Genomic DNA, 16657 nt, shown 5'->3' with positions numbered 1-16657 from the left:
GGATCCCGTCAATTTCCATTTCAGCCGGGAGTCGTGCGCCACAGGGACGCATTCAAAGCCAACCAGAACAGCGAAAACCGCTGCGGGGACATCCTTTGACCGCTACCCCAAAGTAAAGCGCAGCTTCAGGTCCGTCTGTGGCCGTTTCTCACAGAAGAACGACTTTGAACCTGTTTGCCAAAATAAACGGACTTTCCTATTTATGCTCATGTCTGCACATGGACTCAGAGAAAGGAGCTTCAGAGAGTGAGGTGAACGAACGTGCCAGCATCATCTGATTTCTCCTGGTTTCCTTTCACCGGTACAAGCTGCGTCTCCTTTGGCGGAGTCTCCTTTTGCGCACCGGGATGGCGAGGACCGGGGACTCGGTGATACAGTCATAAGGGGTCTGTCCTCCTCCCCCTCCCGTACCCCGTGGGGGAAATAAGGAGCAAAAAGGGGGAGGGGGTAGCTTGAAATACAACAGGGATCTGTGCCATCTTGCCACTCCGGATCGGAGTGCCAGCCGGTGAGGGTGGAATGCGGCTGTCTATGTTCGTGGCGCTCTTCATCGGATGCGCCTTAATTCTCTCTCCGGTCAACGAGGGCTGTGGGCCGGGAAGGGGATACGGCAAGAGACGGCCGCCGAGGAAGCTTACGCCGCTCTCCTACAAGCAGTTCAGCCCTAACGTGGCCGAGAAAACACTAGGGGCGAGTGGTAGATACGAGGGCAAAATAACCCGGAATTCGGAACGATTTAAAGAGCTGACTCCTAATTACAACCCTGACATCATATTCAAAGATGAAGAGAACACAGGTGCGGATAGACTGATGACACAGGTAAGACGCACGTAATTGGACTTAAACTTTGTCAAACATTTTTTCCACATTTCTCTCGCCATTTCCAGAAAGCTGTCATGACACGGATATCGACAGACTGGATATTTACCTGTGCGTGAGTGTCGCTTGCACTTTGCTCCCGGTGTAAACCTGGTCGAACTCAACCTATTGATTGGTCGCTATTTACTTTTTCCTTCCCAGACTGAGTGGAAAGAACTGATTGCTGACTGCGCGTATTTACAGAGCACAGTTACGCAGAAGTCACATATTACTTTTCTCGTTATCAAAACAGGTAGAACATTTCCAAAACTGAAACCACTTTATATATTTTATTAAAAGGTGATGAAGTAGTCTTCAAATGACTTGAATATGCGAGTTTTACTACGCCACAAGAACCGCTTTTTAGAACATACACACACGCACATGCATATCCCTTTGGCTTTCCATACGTTACCCCGGATCTACAAAAGTCCAGGAAAACCCCGTTTTCACGATGTGAAGGCATCTTATGCCTAAATGGTGGTCAATCAATTGCAATAATTGTACTAGTTTGGAGACTGCTGTGGCTGACACCAGAAGTAGTTTTATCTATAAAAAGTAACGAGGCTTAATCAAAACACCATCTCCCCTGTTTTGAGTTTCTGTTTGGTTAAACTGGTCAGTGCAACCGGGTGCTTTGAACTGTCACAAAATTAACGACAAAAATATTAATGTGTTCCGCGTGGATTTTCCCCCCAATTCCTAAGAGTAAATCATTTATAGCTAACTCATGACTGGGCTTCCTCAGAATACGGGAGCCCTAATGTCAACGAGTCCACGAGGGAATGAGGGCTCGATCTCACCGAGGAATTTCTCTCACTCCGTCTTTCCTGTCACCTTACACACGTTTATACAGTACCAAGCGTTTACTTGACCACAACACAATTTATGAGCTCCTGTGTGACTGCTGCCGCCCTGTTACATAGGCAATCTCCTGTTTGTTTTTATTTTGTTTTGTTTGTTTTTGTACCGAACGCGTACAAAAATAGTCCACTTCGCATACATTTAAGACTTAATTATATACACATTTTTTTGCCTCTTATTTTGATTCAGTGGTGACTTTTCCCTCCCTCAAGTGGCAGCATCGCATATAGCTATATATATAGACGCGACTGTTCGAGTCGAAGCTGAAGGTGCGCACAGGCGCGTGTTGTCAGTGCAGCGGTGAATGTTTGTGTAGCTCGTGGTTACTGCGAAACCGCTCCTACAGAAACCCCGTCGATCTTTACCTTGAAAGCAAAACCAACAAAGTTCACAAGCTGATTTATGAACTCAGTTCGTTTTTTAAACCGCAAAGGAAAAAAATAGAAGTCGAAATCCACACCATCCTGTGAATAGGCATCTATTACAGCTCTGTAATACTCTATTCTTATCCCTAAAGTCCAACACCCACATGGAAAAAAATGAATTATTCCTCATGGTTTAAATTTTTCGGCCTTCTCGAAGGAAATAACATAAATAGACTTTTTAAATGTTAGCTTTACTGTCATTGTGAAACACCCTGCTGATTCATTTCTGTAGCTCAAAATAAGCAGAGCGTATTTGTGTCCCCGTGCACTTATTTACCGAAACATGCAGTGAAGTGAATCGACTCAGTCTGAATTTTACCACCATTCCATTTTGGAGTTTAAATCTTTAAAGACATAGGTCCGCCTTGACACTCCACGGCTCGATAAGAAACTGTAATTAAAATAAGCGTAAAGAAACGAAACTGTACGAAAACGAATGATAGCTATCTCAAAACACCTGGACAATCAAGCTATAGGACTTCACAGTTTGTCAGCATCTAATTATCCCTTGTGTACTAGGCTGACAGGGGGTGCGTGGCGTGCATGTCTGGCACCACTCAAATCAGAACGTCACTGCGCTTTTTATTAGAGATGGTGATTTGCCTATTCAAGTAAAATCCATTGAGTTATGGGGTTAATATTGAATTTCTCCCGAGCAGGCTGTAATATTGACATTTTCAGGTTTTGTGTATTCACTCCATATACCTTGCTGCTTCTGTTTTCAGAAATATCCAAACAATTGTGCCTGTTTCAGATAGTTTCAAATAATAGTTTTAGTTTAACTGTGCAAACACTATTACTAGATGTGTTGGTTTCTGTTTTTAATTGGAAAATTGTAACCAGAATGTTTAACTCGTAATTAGTAATAATTGAGACCTGTTTTGTCTATCATTGATTTGAGAATTTGGAAAGGATTTTGACATTTAAAATGTTTTATAAATGTTCAACATAGAACGGTAATTATAGGAACACCATGTAATAAAAACTCGAGCTCAAACTGTACCTGAGATTTAAGACCAAATCCCTCCTCCTTAGCAGCTTATGTAGCAATAGCCAACTGCTGAAAAGGGGGATTAGTCAAAAATGAAGCAACACCTTAAACGCCCTCAGTCTACATAAAACCTCACCTCAGACAGTCACATTTGTCCTCAAGAAAAGCTGTCAATTCTTCTCAACAGAGGATTAAACCATCTGCCTGAACACTACCCAGCTTTCCTATTACCACATAGCATGGTGCAGGTGGTCACAGTGAAGTCTTAATTTGTCAGGGATCAAACGCTCTGAAGATCGGGGAGTCTCAGAGAACTATTGCACCTGAATGGGAGTGACTGTACAATTCGGAGCCAGCGCTGAGAATAAGGGTCGGCCCACCCTCTCCCGGTACTCACAGACCCTCTCACTCCTTGTTTACTCTCTCTGACCAAACCCCATTTCGGGGAGCTGGACCATGGTGTCCCAAGACGTTCTTCAGTTAACACCTTCATTCCGTGCTCTGTGCCCTGTTCTTCCCCAGTGTACACAGAGGCCTGCAGACCCCCTTGTGGCTCCCTCTGGTTCTAGTGTACCGTGTTGGGGGCAGTGATGTCTCAGTGCAGGCGCCCATAGGGTAGGGGTGGTGCCCTGAAGCAGTAGGGGGGGAAGTATGGAAGTGCTTGCTGGTCCCTCTGCACTGAAGAGAAAGACAGTTAACCTGTCAGTTCCTGTGTGCAAAGATCTATCCGTTGAAGGTTTGACACCAATCTAGACATTCTGTGTACTGTCCTATATCGTCACTATCACTAAAATGTATTCTCTGTTGCCGTCCGAGGTCACTCCTTGTCAAAAGGTTGGGCACAGTAGAAATGACGGAAGCCTCATTTTGAAGCTCTGGGTTTTAAGGGGTCAGGGGCCGATGCTCATTGTGGCAAGTGACTATGAGAAAAGTACTATTTTGCATGTGCAATGGGTTGTTCCTTCAAGCCTGTAATTCTGTTTTAACTTTGATGTGTCCTACGGTTTGAATGTTCAGTTGAAGCAAGAGCAGCTCCGCTCCTAACCCGTATTCCTCCGGGTTCTGCGATATGGGATGATGAGAGTGCCCAAAGCCCACTCTCTTTCTCCACATTAGACTCTTATCTCTCCATTCTATCTCCACCCTGCGTACTCAGACTGTCAGACAGCGGCACAACAGAGGTGCACAGCAGTGTCTGGAGGGGCGACGCATTACTGAATTATTCAGAGTGAGTGTGTTTATCACTACTCTGCTAAAAACGGGAGGGGCAGAAATGGAATCCCTGGCACCTACTTGATCCTGTAATGTGCATTGGGCACATTATACCCCAGCATCCCTACCGTTCAGAGATAAGGGCTTACCATGATCATTATAGAGAAGAGATGAAGCATCCATCTATCGTGCTGAAAGAGAAGATGGAGTGGGAGATGTGTGGGGGGGGCGCTCAATCGCTAAGGATGATTTAAGAGACTGTGATCAAAAGAACTCAGAGATAGTACAAAATAGTACATAGTGCTGTATTTGAAGCTTTGTTCTGTATTTCTGAAGTAAAATCCACAAACACTTTGACTTCCTGCAGATGTTTGAATGTGAGATTAACGTAACTGTTTTATTATTATTATAAGTTTAATTCTGTATAAATAGGGTTTACTCTACAGCTCTGGACTTAAATTTTGACAATTGGAAAATCAAAAATGAGAAGATTTGGTAATCTGAATTGGTATCTCACAGCAATGTGTGATTAATCATGTTGATTCTGCATATCAAGCACAGTGCATTTCTACTGTGAAACCTGCCCTCTATATGTACACATACACTTCAGCCAACACTTTCCCTCTTCTGTCTCTCACAATACCCTCATGGCAAGCAGCATATTCACTCCCAAAATTCATTTCACTTTAATCTTTTGTCAGAAGAGATAAATTAGAGATTATTATATTATGTGATTCTTTTAGTGATTTCTACCTTTCCTTCTTTTTTGTCTTATTATCATGCCTTTCCCTGATCTATCCTAATCTACGCACTTGCCCAGCTGCTCATTTGATGTCTGTCTGTTGGCCAATGTCCCCCCCTAGCCTTTCTGTCCCTCATCATCTTTGCTTTAATGTGGATCGTTTTAACCTTGTTTTAAATGTTGTTTATTGCAAGCAGTCTTATGTGTGCCTGTGTGTGTGTGAGAGAATGAGGCAGAGATAGAGTGAAAGAGTGTATGTGTCAGTGTATGCGTGTTGTGTGCACGGATTCAGTGCCACCCCTGACTCTTTGTTGTCCCTTTGTCCTTTGTGTCTGTCTCTGCCTCCTGCGTCTGTCGCCTACTCTCCCCCCCCACCCCCACCCCCACCCCCTCACAGCGCTGCAAGGACAAGCTGAACTCTCTGGCCATCTCGGTGATGAACATGTGGCCGGGCGTGAAGCTGCGCGTGACGGAGGGCTGGGACGAGGACGGCCACCACTCTGAGGAATCGCTGCACTACGAGGGCCGTGCGGTCGACATCACCACCTCCGACCGTGACCGCAACAAGTACGCCATGCTGGCCCGCCTGGCTGTGGAGGCCGGCTTCGACTGGGTCTACTACGAGTCCAAGGCCCACGTGCACTGCAGCGTCAAGTCAGGTAGGAGAGCGAGACGGGCAGAGAAATGAAACACCGTAGATATCATACCGCCAGGACTCGCTGCTTGAATGTGCGCGTGTGTCCACATTTATTTTCAATCTAATCACAACTAATGGAAAAAAAGGGTTTCTTAATTCTTGCTTCATATGTGCTCACACTCAATAATGTTCTGTGTTATTTAACTCTAACAGAGTTTACATGAGTCCAAATCGGATGAATGTACTCTATCTGTGTGAATTACTCTCTTAGAGCTGATTTAACCCTGATTTAGGATTTTGAGTGGGTTTATGAAATGTGGCTGAAAGGGGCAGATTGTAAGTGGGCAGCTGGGCTCTCGGTAGATAAGGGATTGGGCTGGACATGCCTGTCCCAGGAGGACGAGGGTGCAGCCAGGTCATTAGTCCAGGTGAGGTAAGCGCCAGACCTGGAGGATGGGTAATGAAGCGACCACAGCCCACATCATTACTGGACCAACACCTGAGATACACCCGAGTCTGCAGGGAACAAATTAAGCAGCAGACAAAAAGGAAGTGTCCACCTGGATTCAGACCACCCCCCACCACCCTCTCCTTGGGCGAGGACTCAGCTGTCTGTACAAACTAAACAAATCCAACCAGAGCCCAATCCCAAACTTTTTTTTCCCTCTGAGGAGACAGGCTGGATTCAGAATGGCTTTGTTTTCCAAATTACTGAATGTGCCCATACCATTCCCTCTTCTGTGTCATACTTGTTATGTTTTCAGTTGCGCATTGCCGGTTCGGTAGTCATACGGTGTGATCGCCTCAGGCTGGTTGCCTAACTTCTCTCTCTGTTCTGTCTGTAGATCTTTTTTTCACAGTACAGCCTTGCTGTGGGTTTTTAGGGGCTTAGTATCTGCGGCAGGCATGCTGTGATTTGCTAACAGCGTGTGCTCGTGAACTATCTTTCCGGTTTCCTGGAGTCTGGGCCGGGCGCAGACTCACTTCTCTCCTGCGTGGAGAATTCCGCACACCTCCCTGTGCTGGGCTCCTTTCCGAAGCCGGACGCGCTGCCCGTTTGTGATTGGCGCTCCGGTGTTGGCGTAAACCTTGTCCTCTTTCCTGAAGCACTTGGTTATCTGGGTGATACGCAGAGTAAACATGGGCGGGAGCGGTTGTGTGCGGTTGTTTTGTCAAAGTCCTCTATAGGTGTGACCCTGTGCAGAGGGAGGACACATGCTGTTTGGCAGGAACAGTCTGAGTAGCTCAGCTTAGCCTATTTAATCGGAGTGATAAAGTTTGGTTTTCATCAATGAATCGAAGCGTTTCATTCTACGGTAACGATATACTGCATAGGGCTGCTTGTGATGAAAGGTTAAAGCAAATAAAAGATTACATTGCAGCACAAACATAAAGGCTTTTGTGTTTCAGAGCTGTTGTTTGTCTGGTTTATAGATGGTAGCAAAAAAACGTTGAACACTCGGTTGTTAACTTTGTATTCATCCCATGGGTCGATGTGTCTGTAACCTAGACGGTTATGGGTGGTCACTGTGCTAAACCTCAGCTTGTGCTAACCCTGGCAATGTACTCACACTAACTTCTTACAGCACTGGTCAGCAGACAGCTACACTTCCACTACAGTGGAAGTGAAGGGCAAAGCTAACCACTATATAACCCTTCTCTGACTTTCATTGCCTTTTAAAGTAATAGTGTGGACCTTGCATGTTTGTGTATTAATTTTACAACTAACAGGACCACTAGAATTTAAACAATTGAATTCAGAAGTTTATTTGTACACAGGGAGATATTTGTTATTTTTTATGTGTATTTTTGTATGTTTTTAGAGCGTAGTGCCTAGTATCCCCTAATCCCCTAATCATAAACATTATAATTTTCCTGTAAATACCAGCAGCAAGGTTTAATCTACAGGACAGTATCTATATCTGTTCTGAGTTTCAGGTAGGTGGGTATGTTATGTGTGAGACACCTCAGGATCTTAATAACCTATTGTTTGAATTATGTACAGTTGTACAGTAGTAGTTGCAGAGTAGGCTACAGTACATTAGAGCAGTGCAGAGATTTGGAGGAAGGACCTCACCTCAAAGGCCGTCAGACATTTTTCCTCTCACTTTCCCCTCCTTCTTCATGCATTGCCTGAAATTCCGTTTTCTTTCTCTCTTTGTTTTCCCTTTTCTCCCATTTTTTGTTTTATTTCTCTTTCCATTTTTTTCTTTTGTTGTTTTTCCTCTCTGCCCAGATCGGTTTGCACGCTTCCAGTCGCTGACTTGATCGCCGTGGCAACATTGCCGTTGGGCGGGGATTTATTTAACTCTGATGAGAAGATATGGAACCACCAAATATTCACAATATTAGAAAATATACCATTGGACAGAGTGGTTAATTCCGATAACTGGGCTGCAGGGACATGTTTAAACAAAAGTACACAAAGCAAATGAATATTACTTGCAAAAACCATTGTATTCAAGCAAGCACATAACCCAATGGAAACAACCAGCAATGCTGATACCACCAGGAGCACTTTGTACTGACCATCCAAATGCTTTATAATAACTTAAAAATGCTATACACATAAAGCCATATGGAAGACACAGAATACAGCCTTCGGTCATAAGGACTACACCCACTGTGTGGTATTTACAGAGGACAAAGCAGAAAAGAAGAAACAGAAAAAGAAGGAGAATGAGACAGACAGTGAGCAGACGTGTGTAGGAGAAGCTCCACTATTGTACCTAGAAGTTCAGCCTGGGGGAGCAGCCAAACGAAAGGATTGAGGACTGGGAGTTCTGGGGTGCTGAGCTAAAAGGTACACAGCTTAGCGCAATAAGACAGATGGGAGTGGTCTCAGTAGCAGTGTTTCCTACAGGACTTACTCAATCCTATGTGGTCTGGGGATGCACTGCACACTATGGGAAGCTCTCTTTCACCATGGTCAAATTTACAGCTGCTGAAATAGGATTTGGCTGTTTTGCAGCTAGCCTCTGTCAGAACTGTGGTAATCATGATATGATAAAGGCAGCCTGAGTTTCAGAATGTATGATTTTAGAATCTATTCAGAATCTATTTGACCATATCTTTAATATGGCATTAAAGATATGGTCAAATAGAACCAACTTCACTGTTGATGCAGCATTGAATGGGAGCTTTCCTGGATGTCTACAGTATTGTACTGTAGGTGTACTGCTTGATTGTGCAACCAGAAGCCTGTTCCAACGAGCAGGATTACTTAATTAGCCGGATAACTGCACAAAATAAAACCTGCCGGAACAGCCATTTTTACTTCAGTCCATGTTCCAAATTCAGGGTCCGGTGCAGTTATCTGGCCAACTCTAAAATCCTGCTTAGTGGAACAGGTCCTAGATTATTGGCTGGTTAGCTAACAAGCAATATTTACTTGCAAGCTAACATTTGTCTTGCCTTGTCTTTCACTATGGAAATCCCGCAATTGAAGCTGATAGGATGAGTTGTGTTTTGCATAACCAAACTGAAAGCATTTGTTGGCAACCATGTATGGTTTCAGTCCTGCGAAAACAACTATAGTTTGTGTCTAGAATTGTGGTTTACCAAGTTTATACATTTGTGGGGCTTGTACACTAGTCAAGTGTGGATTATGTAGTATATTATTTTTGAAGGATGTGTAGAGCAGTACTTCTGAAGCAAGAACTCTCGTGTGAGAGTTTTTGGACTTTTTGTTCAAGGAGTTTTTCATGATTCTTTTTGGGTGTATGCAAGAGTACAATGATGCAAAAGTTACCTCGGCCAGTTTTCAAGAAAAACCGTCCAACAAGGACACCTTATAGCTTTATGTGATGCCACTGAATAAACCTAATAGCAGAAGGCCACAGAGGTAACTTATTTTAAGAGTTTCCCAGAACTTCCGTCTTCTAGTGTAGTTCACTTCCTGGTACAGTATCACAAGGAATATATGGTCAGCATTTTCATTTCCAGTGAAAAGGCTGTGGATGTTGTCAACACTACAGGCGTATTTCTCAGTAAGAGAACATGTGATATAATATTATAATATAATGTGGCTTGATTCTTTATACTACATATAATGAAGGCAAACTATACCAGCAGTCAACATCTACCCAGCACCCCATACTATTCCCCAGATTTCAATGCTCAGCAGGTCCTGTCTATGATAGTATAATAAATGCAGTGCTCAATGTGGGGTTGAACTAACATAACTAATTCCCACCCTGAGGTGTATTGTCCAGTAATCTGTAACTGCAGTGCATTGATGTTAATGCATGAACACCACTGCCTTTTCAGGAGTGTAGACACAAGCAGTTCTCCAAAACATGTGGTGTCACCAGCTGCTTCATTTCCCAGCCTTCCTCTGAGTGGAGTCAGAGGAAGACCTTTTGCCTGCAGCTTTTGCATACAGTCCACAGATGGGGGTCGCTAAATGGCGATAAACGGGGACCCTAACTGACTGCACCCACTCATTCCCTGCAGCCCTGCGATAGGATACATTCGATCCCCTTTGGACTCATTGAAACTAGAGATTACTTGACACAGTCAGAGGCAGACATGGTTTCAGTAGAACCCTTATGGGTAAGAGGCATCAAAGCTTTAATCAAGTGGAGTCAGAAGATGGAATGCAGAAGGGCTGACAGAGATTATTTGGATTTGGAGGTTCAGGTTTAGAAACGGGCAAGGGAAAATTGATTAACACTTAAGACATCATTTGACAGTTACATAATTAGCCTCTAGACACATCTCTCACCCAGTAATGTAGCATGGTATATAGTCTTCACCCCAGGATTTAAGTTCACTAATTGTCTGACAGAGGAAATATCAATTTTTGAACAATCCACTCAATTCCTTTATCTGTCTTAGTGGAAAGGAGAGAGGGCAAGGAACAAGTGAGTGAATGAAAGAGGAGAGAAATTGAGAGAATATGAGAAGGAGAGATTGAGAGAAAGCGAGACTGAGCACTTTGAGGAGTAGACCAGGTTACATTGAGCCAGTATGAGAGGTATCACCTCCTTGAGATGATTAACTGGCCTCCTTTGTTTTCCGGACGGTAATATTCCCTTGTTCCTTTCCTCAGATCCCTTATCTGAGGCTGTCTTATCACCTGGCCTTGGTTCCTACCTTTCCCAAATATTTGTTTTGGACCTGCTGGAGACTTGAGACAGCCATTCCAGCCTTCTCTAGCAGCCTCACACAGTGACCTCACAGACATCCTGTGGGGTGGAGACAGAGCTTTAATCATCAGTCACTTATTAACTTTTACTGCATTTTTAAATGTTGAGAAATGAAAGACAAATGAGTGAAGAATGACTTTGAAATGTGTACTTACACACCAGTCCAGTCTGTTTATTTTCCTCTACAGTGGGGCAGGGCTAGTTTTGTGTGCTTGCTTTCTGGCGTGTGTGTGTGGGTGCACACGCACTTTGAGTGTGTTTCTCCATTTATGCATGCTTTTTTTAGGCATGTGCACTTCAGCATGTATAAACATTGCCTATGGACTGAAATTGTGATCATCTCAAAAGACGGTCTGGAAGTTATATTTTTAAACAGTTGATGATATGCATTCTTCAGTTGTAACTTGAATATTATCTGAAGCAATATTATCTGAATATTATAGAACTGCAATATAACAATACATATAAATAAATATATTATAATGCTAACCCTTCCACTCATTTTATAATGTTGCTTAGGGGCCGGTACTGACACTCTGTCTCTCTCTCTCTCTCAGAACACTCAGTTGCAGCAAAGACGGGGGGCTGTTTCCCAGGCAGTGCGTGGGTCAGCCTGGAAAGAGGGGGCAGGAAGGCCGTCCGGGACCTTCAGCCGGGAGACCGAGTTCTGGCCTCATCCGAGAGCAACGGAGGTGGCGAGCTGGTCTACAGCGAGGTCCTCGCCTTCATCGACCGTGACCCCGTGACCCGGAAGCACTTCTACGTAATCGGGGTGGAGGGCGGAGCCCAGCTGTCCCTCACGGCCGCCCACCTGCTGTTTGTGAGCGAGGGGAACTGCTCTGGGCGGGCGCCGGAGGAGGCCGAGACGCGGACGATATTCGCCAGCGACGCGCGGCCAGGACAGTGCGTGCTGACGGCGGGGGGGGGGCAGGGGCGGGCCCGCCTGTCGCGCGTGGCCTGGGTGCGGCTGCAGGAGGACCAGGGTACGTACGCCCCCCTCACCCACCACGGCACGCTGGTGGTGAACGGCATCGTGGCTTCCTGCTACGCTGCCGTGGACCAGCACGGCCTGGCCCACTGGGCCTTCGCCCCCCTCAGGCTCCTCTACCGCTGGGCCGGGCCCAGCCGCCACCAGGGAGACGGCATACACTGGTACTCACAGGCCCTCTACTGGGCCGGGACCTGGCTACTGGACTCTGAACACTTTCACCCGTGGGGCGTCGCAGACTCCCAGAGATGAGAGAGAGGAGGAGGGAGGAAAGGAGCGACAGAGAGAGGAGCGAGAACCAGGGAAATGAGAGAAATGTGATAGAACCAGAGAAGGGAGGGATAAATGATTAGAGAATACATGGAAAAGATGGGAGATGAGAAATAAAAAGAAAATACAGCCAGCAAGAGCAGGTGAGTAGAAAAAATAAATGAGGACATAACAGCAAGGAAGGAGAGGGATGGGAAAGAGGCTGCCCTGACCGGAGGATAAAATATATGACGCACAGAGAATACCCAGAAGCCCTTCTGCCTCAAGTGCAGATGATGGGGACTTAATTGGGGGTCATCAGGGCTTCCAATGATTCGCATTGCTGAGAGAAATGGAATAGATAGGAAAGAACAGAAATGGAAATGGTTGAAGACCATTGATAATGAAGGGTAACTGTAGCATTGAAGGCTTTAAGGCTCTAAGTCAGTCAGGTGAGATTGTGTTTTTGTTTCCTTTTGTTATTCTCAGTTAAGAACAAACGACTCAAACATGGAACCCTTCTTCCCAACATAACCAGGCCTGACGTTTGTACTCTTGACACTGGAAGAAATTTGTGTCCACATGTCCCACACAAACACTGATAAACACCAATAATCATTCATATTGTCACGTTCCAGGGAAGACATTCACACACAGATATCCTTTTTACTTACCTGGTACAAGACATTCACGCGTCAATATCATTTTTACTTACTGTACCTGGTGCAGGCAAAAACATTCACACGTGTATCATTTTTACTTACCTGGTGCAGGTAAATACATTCACAGACAGATATTATTTTTCTTACCTGGTGCAGGTAAATACATCCGCAGGTAGATATTATTTTTACTTACCTGGTGCAGGTAAAAACTTTCACACGTGTATCATTTTGACTTACCTGGGGCAGGTAAAAACACTCACATATGTATCATTTTTACTTACCTGGGCAGGTAACTGGATTCTCACTCAGGAAAGCCCCACAGTCCTGTGTTTGGTGGCATTCAGGTACAGATGATATGTCTGCATGTTGAGTGCAGATCCTGTGCAGCGGCTGGGGACAGAGAGACAGACATTGTCAGAAATTCACAGTGTGTCTGCATTGTGGAGCACACTCTAATCAAATCAAAATTAAATTCTTGCAATGATGTGAAAGCAGGTGAATCCCCCTTTCACCATAAACTAGTGACTGGAAGGCCATAGCACCCGTCTTACCCCTCTGTTTCAATGTTGCCATCTCAGCGTACTCTGGGGAAATGTGTAAATGTTTTGTATCACTCTAGAAAAAGTATTTAACTATTTTAAGGCAATATTTACTTTGTATTAAAAGAGATGTCTAAATCTTAAAATATTAATGTTTTGAAAAAACTATTTAAAGATTTATTTTTTGAAATTAAAAGTAATGGAAATGTTCCTGTTGCCTGGTGTGATAACTTGTGTCGAGGAACTTGCCATTCTGATTCTGACAGCTGTGCTTGAGTCCTGATTTCAACTGTACATATTTCAATTCAAAAAGACACAGGTTTGACAAATGATTTGGCATCATTCCAGCAGTTTTTGTTTTGTGTTTTCAGTGTGGAATGGCTCTATGGGTGTGTTTGACTAAGGTGGTTTGGGTCTTGGGAAACTCTCTTTCACAATGCAGCAACACCTATGGGTTAACTGTTGTTGTGCAAAATGAAGGTATTCAACAACACACACCCCCGTTTCCACAAAGCCAAGCAGCCTCTATTGTATGTACTGTAAAGAAATGTTCTGTACCATATCTCCCATTCACATACTCCAGAGGACATGGTCCTATAGTCAATTCTAATATTTCTATGTGATTCTTATATAGAGAACCATAAATAGTCCATAGCCTTGTGTCACCATAGTCATTGTAGAGTTATCATGTTGAACTTACGTATACGTTCTATTGTTTATTTAACATTTCATGCAATATTTCATGTTGAAATGAAATGAAATGACTTGTAAATAAATGGTCAAATTCAAGTGTTTTGGGAAGTTATGAAATACTCTAGAAAACATATTTGACATAACCGTGTGATCACATTACTGAAAGAATGTTGTAGAATAATGTGTACCCACAAAACTGTACGTTTGAGGGCACTGCACTGAACAAAATGCAGATTCCCAAAACTTTTATGATGCATCAAATTTGGAGACTTCAGTGGATATTATAGTATATAGTGTAAGGTTAAATGAATCTGAAATCAGGAAGAGGCAAATACTTTATGGCACTGTATACAACTGCAATTTCAGTACAGTTTCATACACTATTATGACAATAACTGTCATCCTCATTCAATCCAGTCAAATCTGAGAATTCAAAAAGATCAGCATATGCTTTAAAAAGATTTTAAAGCAAAAAAAATTTTTTTTGCCATTTCATATATGGTATCTTGCTCCATTTTGACAACAAAAAGAATTGCAGCTTTTCAACAGTGAACCAGAAATACTAGTAATGCATTAATTACTACAGTACTGTGCAAAAGTCTTAGGCACCTGTATAACATTCTGTAAAGATAAGATTCTTTCAAAAATAATTAAATGAAAGGTCCTAAATAAATGTACTATACATTTTACACTACATTTGAGTAATTTGGCAGAATCGTTAAAAACTGAATCAAATCAGTATGTCTTGTGACCACCCTTCGTGTTAAAACTGCATCACTTCTCTGAGATAGCCAATGCTGTCCTGCAGTTCTATAAGACAATCGCAGGGAGGTTGTTCCAAGAATGTTGGAGAACTTTTTTATGTAAAAAGTAGTCAATTGCTTACAGTAATATGTTACTTATTTAAATTAAATACACAAATGTCTCTGTAAAATTAAATATTTTGGAAAATGAATAGTTGGAAATCTCAAATGTGTTATTTTATACTAAAAAATAAACATATATATAATAAAGTCTAGGGTGCCTAAGACTTCTGCACAGTACTGTATATGGCCATTCTGAGTTCATCTGAACAGGGGGTGACTTGCTGCTCACAGTATTCAGTGGTGCTCCTGTCTTGCCAACAACAGCTGTGGACACCATACTCTATGTTGACTACAGGGGGAGCCCTTCCTCACCTGCACCCACAAAAATGACACAGTGAACATTTATGCCATTTCACACCACATTCTCCATTTTAACTAGTGCATTCAGTGCTAGTATTCCTGCCTATCTAGCATCCCATTTCTGGATCAATATTTCAGCTGTATGGGAATTATTTTAGCCAAGGAACAGCATAGAATATTTACTGCCTTGCATTTATTTTGAGCAGCACATTAATGGTCGCAGCAGGAAAGCAGATAGAAAACACTCTAATCTGAGTGATGTACCACTGTAGACTAAACTTTAAGGAAACCTTTTTTGTTAGTTTTAGCAAGAGTTAAATAGTTTATGTCATTATTCTGAATTTGTTCTTTAATAAACAGCTGGAAAAAGGATACCTGGTCAATGGTCATGAAAAACAAGCTGAAAGGGGATCACTGAAGCAAATTAAGAAACAGGCGTACAAGTAAGGAAGAAAGTATCATCAGGAAGTTTCACACAGGAATACACGTAGTATACCAAGACAGATGAACAGTATACATACATTTTTTATTAAGGGTGCTGGTGTTAAAATCCTCAGCATGAGCCATGGACTCCTATTAAAGAGTCACAACACATTTGAGAATGAAGACGCATGAAATGATTCTGCCTAGAAGAGCAATGCCTTGTATGTCTACATAAGTATTTGGACAGTGATACAATTTCTGTTATTTTTCACATCCATATTAGGTGATCTGTGCAAGAATTACATCCCTTTTTATACAGTCCCCCCATTTTAGGGGACCAAACGTAATTGGACAGTTGGCTTCTCAGCGGTTTTTGATAAGTGAAGATATTAAATCGCTTCCTGAGTAAAGGTATGACATGTATCTAGTCTCGATTCTAGGCTTTTGATTGCCTTTGGAGTCTGTTATTGGCATTTGTCAATGAGTTGCATCAATGAGTCAAGTCAAGGAAACCATTATGAGGCAGAAAAATAAGAAAAGAAATACTGTTGCAGACATAGGCTTACTTAAACTTTTGGAACATCATTAAGAAGAAAGAGAGCACTGGTGTACTGTATGTTTGGGACCATTGCCTTGCACCGTCCAATGAGCTCCTGCACACTTATAAATAATTATGTTGCTGCTATCAGCAGTTACATTATCAATGAAGACAAATGAGGCAGCACCTGAGGCAGCCATACATGCACAAACTATAACACCCCACAACCCCATGTTTCACAGACAAGGGGGGTGCTTTGGTTCTTGGGCAGTTCCTTTTTAGCCTCCACCCTTGCACTGGCCATCACTCTGATCTCAAGACCTTTTCCAGAACTCTGCAGGCTCTTGTAGGTAATATGGCTGTAAATACCCTCAAATTAAAGGTGACAGTCTGCACTTTAACCTCATTGTTTCAAATCCAATGTGCAGGAGCACAGAGCCAAAATAACCAAAATTGTTATACTTGATATCTCACATCCCATATTGATACATGATACATATTTTGTAAGAAGGGGTAGTTT

General features: G+C 43.1%; 1 protein-coding gene across 1 annotated transcript; it reads left to right on the top strand.

Moving 5' to 3' along the window:
* The first annotated feature begins 257 nt into the window (after positions 1-257).
* On the top strand, positions 258-12119 carry ihha (Indian hedgehog signaling molecule a). Its single transcript, XM_061236057.1, has 3 exons — positions 258-819; positions 5490-5751; positions 11437-12119. The coding sequence occupies exons 1-3, from the start codon at positions 520-522 to the stop codon at positions 12117-12119; spliced, it is 1245 nt and encodes a 414-aa protein (XP_061092041.1). The 5' UTR covers positions 258-519.
* Positions 12120-16657: the final 4538 nt, after the last annotated feature.

This window comes from Conger conger, chromosome 3 (assembly GCF_963514075.1).
Source record: "Conger conger chromosome 3, fConCon1.1, whole genome shotgun sequence".
Taxonomy (NCBI): Eukaryota; Metazoa; Chordata; class Actinopteri; order Anguilliformes; family Congridae; genus Conger; species Conger conger.
The sequence above is the reverse complement of the archived record's forward strand: the minus strand, read 5'-3'. Positions and strand labels throughout refer to the sequence as shown.

Excerpts from the sequence above, each read along its gene's own strand:
- ihha (XM_061236057.1), top strand. The coding sequence starts at position 520 with ATGCGGCTGTCTATGTTCGTGGCGCTCTTCATCGGATGCGCCTTAATT. Across the intron at positions 820-5,489 it reads CGGATAGACTGATGACACAG|CGCTGCAAGGACAAGCTGAA; the intron begins GTAAGACGCACG and ends ACCCCCTCACAG. Across the intron at positions 5,752-11,436 it reads GCACTGCAGCGTCAAGTCAG|AACACTCAGTTGCAGCAAAG; the intron begins GTAGGAGAGCGA and ends TCTCTCTCTCAG.